The 16,208-nt window shown below is 41.3% G+C and overlaps 2 protein-coding genes across 2 annotated transcripts; one reads left to right on the plus strand and one right to left on the minus strand.

The window, feature by feature from the left end:
* Nucleotides 1–5,461: 5,461 nt before the first annotated feature.
* Nucleotides 5,462–13,152, plus strand: PAAG_06063 (glucan 1,3-beta-glucosidase; the record flags this gene model as incomplete). Its single annotated transcript, XM_015845775.1, has 20 exons — nucleotides 5,462–5,569; nucleotides 5,637–5,697; nucleotides 5,770–5,957; nucleotides 6,013–6,186; nucleotides 6,249–6,687; nucleotides 6,760–6,939; nucleotides 6,990–7,676; nucleotides 7,747–7,921; nucleotides 8,005–8,170; nucleotides 8,231–8,565; nucleotides 8,626–8,661; nucleotides 8,730–9,564; nucleotides 9,634–9,753; nucleotides 9,818–9,888; nucleotides 9,954–10,031; nucleotides 10,099–10,555; nucleotides 10,614–11,003; nucleotides 11,102–11,435; nucleotides 11,587–11,871; nucleotides 11,963–13,152. The coding sequence occupies 20 exons, from the start codon at nucleotides 5,462–5,464 to the stop codon at nucleotides 13,150–13,152; spliced, it is 6,309 nt and encodes a 2,102-aa protein (XP_015700001.1).
* Nucleotides 13,153–14,214: 1,062 nt separating this feature from the next.
* On the minus strand, nucleotides 14,215–16,165 carry PAAG_06064 (trichodiene oxygenase; the record flags this gene model as incomplete). Its single annotated transcript, XM_015845776.1, has 6 exons — nucleotides 14,215–14,386; nucleotides 14,474–14,637; nucleotides 14,710–14,794; nucleotides 14,851–14,876; nucleotides 14,947–15,812; nucleotides 15,889–16,165. The coding sequence occupies 6 exons, from the start codon at nucleotides 16,163–16,165 to the stop codon at nucleotides 14,215–14,217; spliced, it is 1,590 nt and encodes a 529-aa protein (XP_015700002.1).
* Nucleotides 16,166–16,208: the final 43 nt, after the last annotated feature.

Consider the following 16,208-nt stretch of genomic DNA (forward strand, 5'->3'; position numbering starts at 1 on the left):
TGAGTGCATGCTTTTTAAGTCTGAAAGTTGATTTTTTTTTTTTTTGTTTTTATGATTATAGCAATCATTCTACTAATCTGTTTTTTGTTGAAAATTTTTTTTATATTAAAGCAAGCTAACTTAGTTAGTTTAGTACATTATCTGTTTGTTTTGATTTTCTTATTTACTTTTTTTATGATGTTATAATATTATCAATTTTTCATTCATTCATTCATTCTTTCTTTCTTTCTTTATTTCTTTATTTTAGAATGATGAATACTTTTTCTTTCACTTTCTTTTAAAATGCCTCCATCTGGTTATTCATATCTTCTTTCTCACAAAGATCTTATTATTAATCTTCATCAACACAATCTAACTCAACAAGATATTATCTCTCAATTGAAACGAGATCATAATCTTGAAGTTAGTCGATCAACTCTTGTTCGTTGTCTTCGAAAATGGAATGTTAGAAAAACCAAGAAATGGGAAGCTGATGAATCAATTCACAATCTTATTCAAGAATTGTTTTCACGAGGCTTGCAGGATGCTGATATTCTATCAGTTATTCAACAAAAGCATCCTGAGTCTCAACTCTCTATACGTGAGCTTCGTCAAATTCGGCAGCAATTGAAACTTCATCAGCGAAGAGATGACTATGAGAGTGATGAGATGCAGAAAGAGCTTATATCTACTGTACAGAAAGAGCTTGACAGTGGATTTATTCAGGGTTTTGGAAGAGGACATCTGTACACCCATTTTAGGCAGCAGGGGCATAGCATTTCACGGTATGTTTTGATTAATATAATGATTAGTATAATACTAATAAAATCAGAGATCGTCTATTCAAAACAGTTCGGCTTCTCGATCCAGATGGAATTACACGTCGGCTAAATGATCTCCAACGTCACCGAGGATCCTACATTGTTCCCGGACCAAATTATCTTTGGTCTATTGATGGTTATTGCAAGCTTCAACATTGGGGAATCGAAATCTATGCAGCAATTGATGCATATTCTCGATATATAGTGTGGATATATATTGGAATCACAAACCGTACTGCTGTTTCTGTTCTTCGACAATTTCTTGATGTTCTACAAGCAACCGATACTTTTCCTCAGGTTATTCGTTCAGATAGAGGAACCGAAACTTCAATGATTGCAGCTGCACAACTCAAACTACATCAAGCAACTGATTCAAATACTTCTTTGAATGAGTGCTATCGATTTGGAACAAGTACACTAAATCAACGAATTGAATCTTGGTGGGGACAACTTGCAAAACAGTTGGCAAATTACTGGAGAGTATGAAATTCCATATTCTTTCTACTAATTATTATACTAATCTTTATGCTAATCTTCTCTCAACGCTATTTTCTGAATCTCAGTCATACAGGTCTATATCACACCAATAAATTATCTGATCGTATTGCCTTTCTCGCTGTATATATGCCAATTATTCGACAAGAGATGACAAACTATGTGAGAGTCTGGAATAATCATCGAATTCGAGCTCAACGTAAACGACCTGATGGGGTATATGGACAGCCCTGGAAGCTCTATTATCATCCTGATAATGCATTACAGCATGGCTTAAAACCAGATTCACAAGTGCTTTCAGAACTTCACATGCACTTTGAAAACTGGGGTATGTAATATCTTCATTACTAATATCTCTGTTGATCTAATATTATAGAGATACTAATACTTGACAGATATTAATGAGTATCTACCACTGGAGACAAAGAATTGGTGTCAGAATCAGATTTCAAAATTGGGATTTTCTTCTGGAAGAGTCACTGCTGCAGCTGTCAATGAACAGGGTGAACGTATACATAAGATAATATATCTTCAGCTGCGAAAACTTGTACATGATCATATAAGATCTCAACAAGTTCCTATTCTACAGGAATCTGAAAAGCCAACTGGTGCTTGGGACTGGCTGACAGAGCGATTGCAGGAGCATGAGATGAATTTTGATAATGTGATGGAAATGAAAATCTATGATGAGAATAGTGAGAATAGTGAAGATATCAAGCCTGATATCTCTGATGAGAACAGTGAGGATGTTAAGCCAGATGTATCACAGATGTAATTAGATTGAATATGAATAAGTATTCTACTAAGTATTCTACTAAGTATTCTACTAATATTCTCAAGAATATACTTTTTAAGTTTGTTACTATAACAATTATTCTATAAATTTTATATTGTAGTGCTACATGAATTTTGAACTAGATATATATATATATATATATATACAATGTATGTACACCGGACACACAGAATATATGTATTCATATACTCAAACACTCTATAACTTGAAAATTATAATCATATATAGTTATATATTCCAATCTAAAGTTATTGACAGTATTAAAATATATATCAATAAACAATTTTCTTAATTGATACAGAAATATTCTGTAGTGTGTACACTGTAACTAACTCTTTGAAGATATTTTATAATATTACTCATCATGTCTAACACTCCCAAAGCAGTTAGCTATTATACTAATCATTATACTAATCAGGTTACCGAAATCCACACACACACACACACACAATCTCTCACTCTCTTACCCTCAAAAACAGATATATATATACACACACTCAAATTTTCCTGTTCTTCTCTTTGTTGTTTATTATCATCTTGATTTACTTCACTATGTGGACACCATTCTGCCCCAATCGTCCTGGATTTTCTCATGAAGCACACTGTAATAGTGAAGCTGCCTGTCCTTATTGTGGCAAAGCCAATCCATCCACACCAAAATCCTCCATCATCTCTTCAATAAATGATGAAATCATTGTCATTGAAGATAGTCCCAGTCCTCCAGCTCTGACACCGTCACTCTCTGCCACAATTCTTGATCCTGGACCTCCTCAACGAGCACGTCAACTGGCCATTCAAAAAACACAAAAAGTTCAACAAATGACCCCCAATGCTGGTACACCAGTTCAACGTACATCACCTATAAAAGAACCTGCGATCAAACCTGAGCTGAATCAACTATCCTCCTTGCGAAAATCCTACAAAATTCTTATTCATATTTGGAAGTGTGAATACAATGATGCCAAACTACAAACACACTATAACTGGGAGTCAATTCGAAAAATTCAAAATGAAATCTACTCAGATTGTGTGTTTTTCACAATGGAGGATTTTCTAGAAATCATCACTGCCAGACTTGATACAGCCTGGAAGAATATTCTTACAGTTGTTTCTCCAGTTGATGTATTCATTTCTGCCTCAGTTACAGGAAAGGATGGTGCAGTTATGCTCACTCCTGATGTTTGGATGTTGGATTTGGAAAAGTTATTGAGTTCATTTAAGAAAGTGCACTCATCAACCTCAACAACTACAATTATTCACATTTGTCTTGTTACCTATGATGAGTCCAATCACCCCATCGAACAACTGTCGGAACCGAAGAATATCAAAGTCAAATCACCAGATATCAAAGTCAAAGAAGAGAATACCTCCGTATCAGTGATCAAACGCGAACGTGCTTTCTCAGTTGATTTACCCATTCTAAATCTTATCCAACGAAGACGGCCGTCCCCAATCCCTACAAAATCTGAAGACAAAGTTAATGAATTGAAGACAATGAAGCTTGAAAAGGATCTATTGTTCAAGTGGGAGAAGCTGGAATCAGAGACAGAGGAGGAAAATATAAAGAAGGAGATGGAAAACACTGTGACAGAGATGGAAAAGAGTCATTCTGATGAAATTGAAACACAATCAAACTATCTTGACCCACCTGCAAATGGGACAAGATTTCGGCATCAGCGTCGAGAGTGATTGATAGAATGATTGATAGATTCTTTTGACCTCAGAGTTGAGGGTGATTAGTAGAATGTTTGATAGATTTTAGTATGCGCTGTAAAGATTGATACTAATGTGAAGAATTATTTTGCTAGCTATTATTCTCATAATAAGTCTTATTTCTCACAGATCTATTCTTGCCCCTATTCTTACCCCTATTCTTACCCCTATTCTCACCCCTATTCTTGTCACTCATGTAATCAATAGAGTTAGTGTGCCTTGATCACAAAATTTTCTTACACAGAGGAGCTATAATCAACAAGCTCTATTTGATTACAAATTAAATGAATATGATTGGTGCGTGTTCATGGTAACACTAGTATAAAAACCATCAAAAAAACCCATTTGACCCAAATGTCACTATAGGCTGCCGTACTTTCATCTGATGGAAAATGTCCAGCCAGATGTCCCCTCCTATAGTTAGATTCAGAGCTTTGATGATAATGGCCTTCTTTGACTTCTTCCATTTCTTTTGTTTTAACTAAAAAATAAAATTGTGGTTACCGATATCTGAATTTGGAGGAAATGAAGCACCAAAATAACCAATGACTAGCTGTTGTGTTCAATGGATATTTTTAGGTGTGGCCACTCTGATAGCTTTGCCGGTTGCCGTTGACTGTGTACTTGTCCTTGGGTCCAGCATAGACTAACACTTGGTGACTGGGGCCATTTGCCAGGCAGTCTAACAGTTTTTGATTGCTATTCTGCTCCACAGCTTACTATTACTTATGCTGTCGAACTCTCTACACTTTAACATCCGAGCTTGGCAAACCGTGACAATTTTTATCAACCGTAACTAGCCCACGAGGGTCAGGCGGATAAGAAGAATAAGAGTAATAGAACAATCCAGTCTCTTCATAGGGATGGGGCCTAGAAATCTCAGGAGATGAATGGAGCTACTCAATGTAACTGTAACAGGTAAGCAAACCTTCTATTCACTTTCTTCCTATCCCTACTATCCCATAACTACTAGTTGGGCAACCAACTGAATCATCCCGAGTGTCTGCTGTTTCCTATATACCCCAGGACTACTAGTTTCCATGATTCAGTATGTTTTGGGAGAGTATGAACCACCGGCCCCCGTAAGGCATTATTCCATTAATGGTATGTGCTCTAACGGCTTCGAGGTGGGCTTGTGACGAATGGCTATACCGAGTGCTTCCATAGCCGATATCCTCATTGCACACGTTCAAGTTGTCAAGTGTTCTCAAGTGCCTGGGTAATGGTGCTGTTCTCTTTAATTGGTCGGCTCCCCTAAATCCGACCAATGAATCAAGGACAGAAATCTTCAACCTGCGGAATCTTCAGTTCTGCCTGACAGGTTTTCTGATAGTTTACTTGTCAAGCTCTCTGCCCCTTATCTTCTATATCGACACCGTGCTAAATGTTTCAAAACAACATTAATATCCGAATGTCGCCTGTCTGAGGATCACTCTCGACAGGCCACTGTAACCTACAGGGACTTGATACGACTATCCGGAAATTGATTGTGCTTGGGGATTTATTATGATTTCCGAAGCAATGTCCCGTTGTGGCAAAAGCTGGACTTAGACTGATGGAAAATTGATCCGTCTAGATAAGGAACGATTTCCTGCACTCCAGAGAGAGGCAGTAAGAATTTTTCTGGTCAAGAAAAGCCATGATATACTCAAAGAATATGAGTTCGTTGGGGTTGTTTCTTCGATTTCTGTCCCTCGTGGCAGCACAGGCTAGCTTGTTGTATGATCCCGCAAGATTCCCTAATATCCCGAGCTATGGGCCACAGGTAAACATAGAAGACCTTGCCTTACAACCTTCTAATTAAGGGTGCAACAGCTGACATTAACTGGTAGCCCAACCCTCCGTACATGGTGGATAACCAATACAATTACTTCAAAGTTGCACCAGATAGAGGTAAGTGCCTAACCTCAGACTATTGCTCATGGGCGCACCCTACTTTTGAATTTGATATTAACCTCGTGCTAGGAGAACAAAATGGACCAGTATGGCTTGAGTCCGGTAGTTTCGAGACCTATATGTTAAACTTTGGGCACTCGAAACAACATAACGACACCTCTGTTGACGCCTCTGAGAACTTAAAAAAATTTGCTGGAAGTGCTTCAAACACTACTGCTGCTAGTAGCTACTGGTTGCCGAAGCTTGCCCCTTTAGGAGTGGCAAGTACAATCTCACCACTGAAATTCCTGCTGGGCTAATCTAGTTTTATAGCAACCTCTTGCGGGAGCTGGTTACAAGTTCTATCGAGATGTTGTGGAGTATGGTGCTGATAATACAGGTGAGACAGATGCCACAGAGGCAATAAATGCAGCAATCGGAGATGGCAAGCGGTGTGGATTAGAATGTGGGAATACCTTTGTACAAGGAGCTATTATCTATTTCCCGGTAAGCAGGTTCCTTATCTGTAATGCAGATTAGTTTTTAAACTAATATCTGTCATTATCCAGCCTGGAACATATAAAATCTGCCGGCCTGTCATTCAGTTATACTATACACAGTTCATTGGTGATGCTCTGAACCCTCCCACAATCAAAGGGTGTGATACCTTCCAAGGGATTGCTCTTTTTGATACAGATCCATATGTTCCTGGTGGAAATGGCCAAAATTGGTATATCAATCAAAATCAGTTCTTCCGTCAGATTCGTAATTTCATCTTTGACTTAACAGAGATGCCCTTGACAACAGATGATAATGATCAGCCACTTGTGCCAACAGGTATTCATTGGCAGGTCTCCCAGGCCTGCTCATTGCAGAATCTGGTGTTCAACATGCCAGAGGCAACTGATGATAACAAAGTCACTCATGTAGGCATTTTCATGGAGAATGGTAGTGGCGGATTTGTCTCTGACTTGGAGTTCAATGGGGGAAATATTGGCTGGCGTGCTGGTAAGAAGAAAACCTTGTGAGCTTGTATATTAACTATTTCAATGTGTCTGTGCTAACGGATCTCTTTAATAGGCTCTCAGCAGTATACAGCAATGAATCTCAAATTCAATGGCTGCCTTACTGCAGTTCAGATGATTTGGTCCTGGGGCTTTAATTGGCAGCGTATTGAGGTTGATGGTGGAGCCATTGCTTTCAACATTAGTGGCAGAGGGGGTAGCACAGGCCAAGGCATAGGATCTGTCTCCATCATTGGTACGTCTGGAACAAATACTATATGTTCAAACATGAGCTAACTTCTGCAGACTCTTGGATCTCCAACTGTCCTATTGCTATCTTGACCAACACTCGGAAGGATGGGGTCAATGGCGCTCCCAACATTGTCATTGACAATTTGGCAATGTATAATGTTGGGACAACAGTGCAGAGTGATACTGGTGATGTAATTCTTAAAAGCACTGACTTTGTTAAGCTTTGGGCGATTGGACGTCGCTACAATGGATACAATGGAACTTACACTTCAGGTGAAGTTGATTCACCTAAAAAGGGGTCAGGCTTGCTGGACATAAATGGCAAGCTCTTCTATCAACCTCGCCCTCAATATGAAGACCTCAGGTTGGATCAATTTCTCATTGCCACAGAACATGGCTGCAAGAATGATGGCACTGGTGATAATACAGCAGGTATTAATTCTTTTCTTGAGAAAGCCAACAAAGATGGCAAGGTTGCCTATTTTCCAGCAGGCATCTACAGAGTTGGTGGCACTGTAGTCATCCCAACAGGTTCTAGAGTGCAAGGTGCGAGTTGGTCACAAATACAGGGGGCTGGATTCTATTTCAATGACCTTCACAATCCACGCGTTGTCGTACAGGTTGGTGAGAGAGGTGATGTGGGTTCTATGGAGATAGTTGATATGATGTTCACTACTCAAGGAGCTACAGCTGGTGCGATAGTTGTTGAATGGAATGTGCATCAAGATCGCCAAGGATCTGGTAAATCACATCCTTAATTTTATTTTCATTATCCCTTTTTCAACTGCTAACTTAGAATATGAGTGAACAGCTGCTATGTGGGACTCTCATGTGCGTGTTGGGGGAGCTCTTGGTACAGATCTGGATGTTAAAACCTGCCCAAAGTTTGGATTTAGTGATGCATGTATTTGTGCTTCTCTTCTATTCCATGTCACACCACAGGCCTCAGGCTATTTTGAGAATGTGTGGATATGGTTGGCAGACCAGTAAGTCAAGTCCCTTTTGACAACGATGATGGTGAGTGGCTATGAACCGAAGCGGATTGCAGCTGATTTCGAAATCTAATTAGCGACAATGACATGAGTGTTTATGATTCGCCCGACAAGTTGTCAAATCAAATTAGCCTATACGCTGCCCGTGGAACACTGATAGAGTCTGAAGGACCCTCTTGGTTCTATGGCACCGGTTCTGAACACACTGTCATGTACCAGTATCAACTCTACGGAGCCAAAAACGTGAGCTACCGGAGAGGTACAAATACTTAAGCTTTGCACAATTCTAATTATTTTTCATAGATATACCTTGGTCATATTCAAACAGAGACCCCATATTATCAGCCAGTTCCAATAGCACCTTTGCCATTTGACCCTGGCAAGGAGTTCCCTGGTGATCCATCTTTTGAAAAGTGCAAGACCAGTGGCTGTCAAGCAGCTTGGGGCCTGCGCATTATCAACTCAAAGAGTATAACACTGCATAGTTCAGGGTTATACAGCTTTTTCCAGGAGTATTATCAAGACTGTGTTCCAACACATAATTGCCAAGAGCGTTCTCTTGAAGTTCGAGGTAGCAAGGATGTTGCTCTCTTCAACATTTTCACAGTTGGCATGGTGGAAATTGGAACTGGCATCAAGTAAGGGACATTTCCTGGGATAACATAGACACAGAAGAGTTGCTAATCTTTTGTTCATAGCCATGGTGCGGTTTTCCAAAATGACTCAAATCAAAGGTTTGTGTGTTATGCTTTGGCGTCTTTCCCTTGTTGAACTTACTAATTAATGAGCACCTCAATCTCAGTGGATTTACTACGGAGGTTAGCGTTTGGCTTCCTTTGCCAGGAGACGATGAATATGACATTGTTTATGTCGGACCTGAAGTGTATGAGAAGCCCTCAGTTACATGTCCTGCTGATTGCATTCTTGTGTTTCCAACTAGTTCACTCTCTTCACGAACAATCATTGATCCAGGTAAGTATACAACTTCTCTTGAGTATGGACACCGCGGCACAACAACCATAAGTGGGCGAGAAGTACCCACATTCTACACAACAGTTACTACAATCACATTGGCTATAGACCCAATCATCACAGATGGAATGCCCTACTCAAACATCAATATCACTGAAGGACAGACAAGTGCTGTTCTCACTGTACTGCCTAGTGTTGATATACCACCTGTTCCTGTTCCCATGCCAGATGGAGAAGGAAAGACAACCACTCGCAATGTCACAGTTCCACCATGGCCAGATATTACCAGAGGGCCTCCTGAGAGCTGGAGTGATCCTAATGCCTCCCCTACAGAAGGCACCAGAGAAGGAGTTTATCACACTCCTTTTGTGACCACTGTTGTAGCCACTCGTCCAACAGTCTCAACCATTTCATTTTCATCTACTGTCAGTCCAATTGTGGTTAAGTGTCCTCCTAACTCAAAAGTTCCTTTCAATACTCCAAAAACAACACCTACAATCAACTGTAGAATTCCCACAACAGTGTCTATTGGCTTCACTTGTCCAGCAACAAAAGTTGTCACATTTATTGGTTCTTCTACTGGAGTTTTTACAGTTGACTGCACTGTCTCAACAACATTCACCAAGTCAGAAGAAACAATTACACCAGGCCCCACAAATAAACCGGTAGGGATTTTCAAAATAGCTATTGATCCTAGTCACATACTATGTGATACTGACCATAAGCTGCAACAGACAACTACTCAGCCGCTGCCAGTGTGGTCAACATGGCCACCTCGAGTAGTCACGCCAATTGAGGAAGAGGTAAAGAAGCCAGAGCCAGGTAAAACACCTTGCAAACTCTGGTTCTTCTCTGTAAGTCTTAGTCAACTAGAAAAAATTATAATTTTTTCTAGAACCTCTTGATTAACTATAGTAGTTCTGTCTGAACAGAGAAAAAGGTGAAACCAGAGGCTTACGCTGGATTCTCCCACCTGGTATATACCCACCGTAAGTAGTGTATTCCAGCATACCCTCAATTGTAAAGCATTAATATGATTTATACCCAAATGTAGTGGCCCTCCACCTCCACATGCAATAAATCTTCCATCGTGGACGATAAAATCTCCGCTCCCACCTTGGCCCCCAATCACGTAAGATCCTTCCTGAAGCCAGCCCTTTCAAATCCCAGAGATTCAGAATTAACTGACTTGCACTTAGTGTTGGGCGAGATAATATCATAACATACCCCCAGAAGGAGCCCACTAAGTGTGAGATAAAATCAGCATCAATTTGTGCAACAACTGTATTCAAGACAACAACCACTAGAGGAACAATCACCTCTACGGCCTCATCCACCAGTTCCACATGTGATACAATTTACGGTTGTTCAGCATCAGATTGGGATAAAACAACAACTAGAACAAAACCAGATAATTGCCCATCGCCAACAGCCAAACCAGGGCAGGCTGCTGCACGGCCCCCTATACCGCCATGGGGATGCCCTGCAAATGCCCTCGTGTATCCATCAGACATGGATGACGTGCGACATATTCGTGAGCTTCTCGCTAAATACGAAGACAAATATGTGGAGGTCAAGTCAGAGGCGCTTCATTTCACATTATTCTTTTGGATTCCTTACTTGGACCAAGATACCATGAACACCTTGGTAGAATCTGTATGGGCACCTATAAGAGTTGAAGTGCGTGAGAGTAAAAACTGATCTAGTTGCTTAGCCCGATGTTGCAGATGCGTTTTATTACGAACACAGGCCTGATAATGATGGGATACTGACTGATCTGCGCGGCAGAGTCAAAGGCATAAGTTACAATGTCGAAGCCATCAAACCTCACGGTCAGGAAGGTGTCAATCACTCGAACGACAGTGTGGTGGCTCAAGGTAATGGTAATGCGGATCAACTCATGCCACCAACTCTGATGGTGCGAATGAGCAATTTTATTTGGGATCTCTCACAGATCTCGATGCCGAGAGGCATGATTTGGAAGGACCCTTACAGTGCTACATTAAGTGACAATGGTCTGTTTATGTTCCATTATGACGGAATCTCAGGAGACGATCAGTATATATATATAATGGACGAAGACGAAGTCGCGGAAACCCACCCTGTAAGATCTCACTTTTTAAGGCTTTCTAGCACGATATTCATCGTCTTTCACTGGTTGCATTTTCTGACTACAAACTGACTAAAGTTCAATGTGTGTAGGAAATGACACATCATAATGACATTGAATATTTGCGGCCGGATGATCGATACAGTGATCCAGGACCAGCTCGACCTGATGTGGAGCACGGAACTGGGGTAGCTTCCAAAGTTATAGGGCGGAATTTGGGTTCATGCCAGAGGTGTACACTCATTGTTTCATCTTTATTCGAAGGAGTTGATGAGCAAGATGAGAGTGTGACTCTGGCACGATACTTGGACCAAATGAGAGGTGTCGTTGATGATGTCTTACTAAAAAACCGCATGGGCAAGGCAGTCATTAACATAAGCGCGAATTTCGATCCAACTGTGGGGGTTGTCTTCATACGTGAGCTGCGTAAGTATCCATGATCCCCTTGCGTCTAGTCGTGTTTTCCCAATCCGCCATTCAATTCATCCTGTCATTTTGAGGTTATCAAGATAACTAGTCCGCCACCGCTTTCTCTACCTCTGCTAACACTTATTCAATTACTGGGTGCACCTCGTAGATAAGCTTCTCGTTGAGCTAGACGGTCTGAATGTTGCTATAGTTGTCTCAGCTTCCAATCGTGCCAACGAATCACCTGAAATCGATCGTTATCCTGCTTTATTTGCCAAACCTGGAACTGATCTTTACATACCAAATCTGATCGTTGTGGGAGCGACAGATGCACATGGCCACATCACGGATTTCAGCCAATACGCTGACTGGATGACCACTTTTGCTCCTGGAGATAACATTTGGATTCCTCTAGGTGACAAGGACTACATGACATCCGGTGGAACATCATATTGTGAGTTTGCCATTCCCCTCTTATAACCACCAAGCTACAATACAGAAATCCTGCGGATAAAAAAAATAGTAACAATGTTTTCAAACCCTAGCTGCCCCCTTCGTGTCTGGTTTAATAGGATATTTTCGGTCACTTCCATCCCCTTGGGTAAACCAGCTAAAGGACCCTGGCAGTGTCAAAAAGATGATCAAGATTTTTCACCGTCGCATTGTCGTCAGTAATGAACCGTTAAATGTACATAAGATGAAACCCATCATCTGGAATGGTCAGGTTGGAGAGTATTCCTGTTTATCTGACTATCGAACCGTCGAGCAATGGGATCCCAGAGGTTATTGCCCAAGAATCAAACTGGACCTTCATGAGGAGACGAATGATGGAGAAACGGTAGCACCTTGCCGTTATGATCCCGTAGTACTTGATAATTCACTGAAGCGGTCTGACGGATCTTATTGTCCCCGTCTTCCCAAGACCGGCCCAAGTGGTCATACTGTTAGCTTCACCAGTAATGGCAGAGTGAAGCCATCACCCACATGTGCATCTGGAACTGGTTGTGGCGGCCGCCTATGCACAGGCTTCTTCTGTTCTCCCATGCCGACAGGAGTACCCCCGGACCGCCATGATCCAAAAGACCCAAATGCAAGCAGTCGGGTGCCAACAACCACCAAGCCCAGTGACCCAGAGCCCACATGCGATGACAAATGCAAGTTGGACAGGGGAAACCGATGTTCATGTGGTGAGAATGGATGTGATGATCAATCACCTAGCTGCTGTGCCAATGCCAGCTGCCCCTATTGTGAGTGTGGTGAGAATGGTTGTACCCCCAGCTCACCTTGGTGCTGTGGAAATGATTCGTGTGAGTGGTCAAGGACAGGTGGTGGTGGAGGGAACAATCCTCGCCCAAAACCAAGGACTGGTTTTGTCTTGATTTCTGTGTCTAGTGTCGAGAATCCCGTTCCACCACATATTCATCATTATTGGGAACTCTGGTCGGACACACCGCCAAAGAAAGTTGACCTGTGTAAAGATGACCCTCTGGTGAAAGAAAAAACAGATGACATAGCAGGGGCGTTCCCGCCCTCACTTGGACCATTTACTGCGAATGGGGTTACATGCAAATATATTGGCGATAAGAAGAATGCTGGTAAGCTGGAATGTGATACTAATGTGTCCAAAGCTTCATGCAAGGCTGTGGATCCAATTGAGAAACACGAATGTACCCTAGAAAACCCGATAAAATATCTCACTGTCAGCTGTGAGTGGGAGGCACAAGAATTACCCTAGCCACGAGGAATAGAATGCGCACACCTAGGCGGGATGAATAGACAATGTTGAGTTCACCTGGAGACTAATTGTTCGAGGAAGGAGAGCAGAGAAAAGGTGAAATTGCTTTTCATATTTATTCTGGCATTTATAAGGAAATTGGTATATTCTTTGCACATGGTTAGTATCTATCAATCCCTGTCGTCGCGCAGCCAAAGCTTGTATCATAGCACTCACTTGTCAATTCAGAGAGGATTTGATTTGCTATATCTTCTACACTACGAAGAGTGGGAGGAAATCTTTATCATACCAGATATAATATATGCTCATCAATAATAGATTCCCCTGGGTTTGAGAGTCATCTTGAATTTGTAGTTAACCTAGTTGATGAACTTCCAGTGCATCTTCATCTAAAAGTCTTCATGATTTGTGTCACAGGTTTTTGCTGCAGCGTGATTGCTCTGATTTTGACCTCATTAGATAGCCATTCTTGCTACTGTATTTGTAACTTTGTTTCTTTCTACGAGCTTGTGGTTGTTGTCGCAATGAACTGGTAAGTTAGTCGAAATTTAAAAATCTTAAGTGGCACTGGGATTAACTACGTTTTAACTATTTATGATTTGAAAAGCTTTATACAAGTAAAAGCTTATTTTTTTTGAAAATCTCGAGCTTCTTTTTTATAAAAACTATTATGATCTATTTTATAGTAGTTAACTAGTTAAGTGAATTTCATATTTATTAACAATAGTCATATAATTTGCATTTTTCTAGGAGAGAAATTCAGGTATTGCAAATTCAATATCCGTATTATTGTAAAATGTGTATATTGTAGAGTAACCGGGCCCTAGTGGTTGATTATGAAATCAACCACTAGGGCCCGGTTAAAATTCTTAGAGGACCGATATCAACCTTGTTGCATTGTGGGACTCTAAGCGAGCTAGCTACAACTAATAAATATATAGGTGCACGTGACCTCGGGTAGCCGGGGAATCCTCCAACACTAGTCACATGCACTGAGTGATAACATATGTTGAGTAATCAGTTAATATTTAGTAGCTGACTGTTTTAATATTCATCACAATGTCAAATTTCACTTTTGACAATTACTTGTAAACCAATTGATTTTGTATCTTTTGGTCGGGGAACAAAAAGATCACGGCCAATATTGATGTCATCCTCCGACGTATCTTTGAGTTCGAGTTCAAAACGCTTGAAAAGAGAAGCAATGGCTATAAGAAGGGTTGTCTGTGCTAGCCTGACAAAATGACAGTGTCAGCCAGCCATCATTAACTCAGTAGTCAAACCAGTAACTTCATTATTTGCGGACAGCCTTCTGACGAACCTTTGCCCCACGCATCGGCGAGAACCTTTGCCAAATGATACCAAGAACCGCTGTAGCCGTTTTCGTTCCTTTGGATCCAACCAGCGTTCAGGGATAAACTTGTATGAGTCCGGGAACATTGCCTCATGGTGGTGCATCAAAACCGATGTCATTCCAACCGATGTCTGGTCGTTCAAAGCGTAATAAGCAACGCTTCATCTAACACACCCAGTAGAAATCAAAGCTGGAATACTCACGCTTGGCGGTATACTGAACGTTTTGTACTGAATTACTTCGCAGCGTGATTTCCTCTGAAGCCTGGTGCTCACTCCGTATGACAATCTGGAAAAAAGCGCTTAGAAATGGACCTTTTGAAATCTAGCAACCAATATCCCTACCGTAATCCCTCAAGAATTACCGAGGTCTATCATAAACAGTTAGCAAACCTTGGAGTTGATTTATGTTATACATCCCCTAACTAATAAGTGACAAACCAGGTATGGAAGTTTCTCTAGCTCTTGAGCTTTCACATCAGTGTCCCAGTCCAACATGCGAAGCTCATCTCGAAGGTTTTGAAGTTTTCCTGGGTTTGCGAGAAGGTGGTATGTGATTCCCGTTAACGTGTTCGCTGTAGTTTCGATTCCCGCCGCCATCGTTGATCGAATTTCTTGAAGAAGTCGGTCATGTGATTTCTCTTCGACAGTCAACCTAGAGTCAAGCACTTGATCGACCAACGTATATCCTCTTAACGAACCCCCTTCCATGCCCAAGGCTCCTGTAGCTCTAACTTGGTGTATTTCGTCAATTATTTTGCAGCATCGCTCTCTCAATATAAGGAACAGCTCCAAACCAGGATCCAAAATAATGGCCCACGTTTGTGGGACACGCTTTAACAACGGCAATATCCACGTTAACTGCCGTGATACCATCACCATTGTTGATAGAGATTTCAGTGTCCGTGCCCAGTGTGGAAGCCATTCAGTCGCATCCAGGCATTGATAGTTCTCATCCAGTACATACGAGGTGATAAGGTCCGTTACTAAACATATATATCCAAGTGACAATGGCACGTTCTTACCCAGAACATGGAACTCTTTAATGCGTCCACATAGTTTATCAGCAAGCCGGTGAATGAGATCTTCATGTTGCGCTACCCTTCGACTGGAAAAGAACGGGTTCATTGCACCTCTACGGAGACGGTGCAAGTGGTGACTTTCCGTCCCAAAAGCAGACAGTGGAAAGTCAAACGGTTCCAGGTAATACTTGTCCTTATCAAGCGGAGCGCTGTATGCATATAGCATGCTGTAATAGTCCGGATCATCTATGTGCAATTCGTACGGGCTGACTCGGACGATTGGCCCTGTTAAGGAATATGCCATATTAGGTTTCGTTCCCGCCATCTACACGGCTGCTAGGATATACAAGAATGCACTAACCATACTTGAGATGCATTTCCTTTATTCTGAAAGTATACTGGCCCTTGAGAACTGCATCATAATAAAACTCATACCACAATGTCGCAGCAGCTAGCTTTGGTCCAGGAAATTTCGACAAGGGGGAAATGAATAATCGATACACCAGCCCGATGATAACGTATATTGTGACGAATAGGCAGGTTGCAGCGAGGACCTCAGAAGTTGTCTTCAAAGATGCCCATTTTTTCAGAAAATCCCGCAATTGTTTGTAAACATGTCCGGAAGTATCGTAAACCATGTCATCTGCTCGAAGAAGGGAGATATTATTTAAAGCAATACAA

Source organism: Paracoccidioides lutzii, assembly GCF_000150705.2.
Source record: "Paracoccidioides lutzii Pb01 unplaced genomic scaffold supercont2.17, whole genome shotgun sequence".
NCBI classification, from domain to species: domain Eukaryota; kingdom Fungi; phylum Ascomycota; class Eurotiomycetes; order Onygenales; family Ajellomycetaceae; genus Paracoccidioides; species Paracoccidioides lutzii.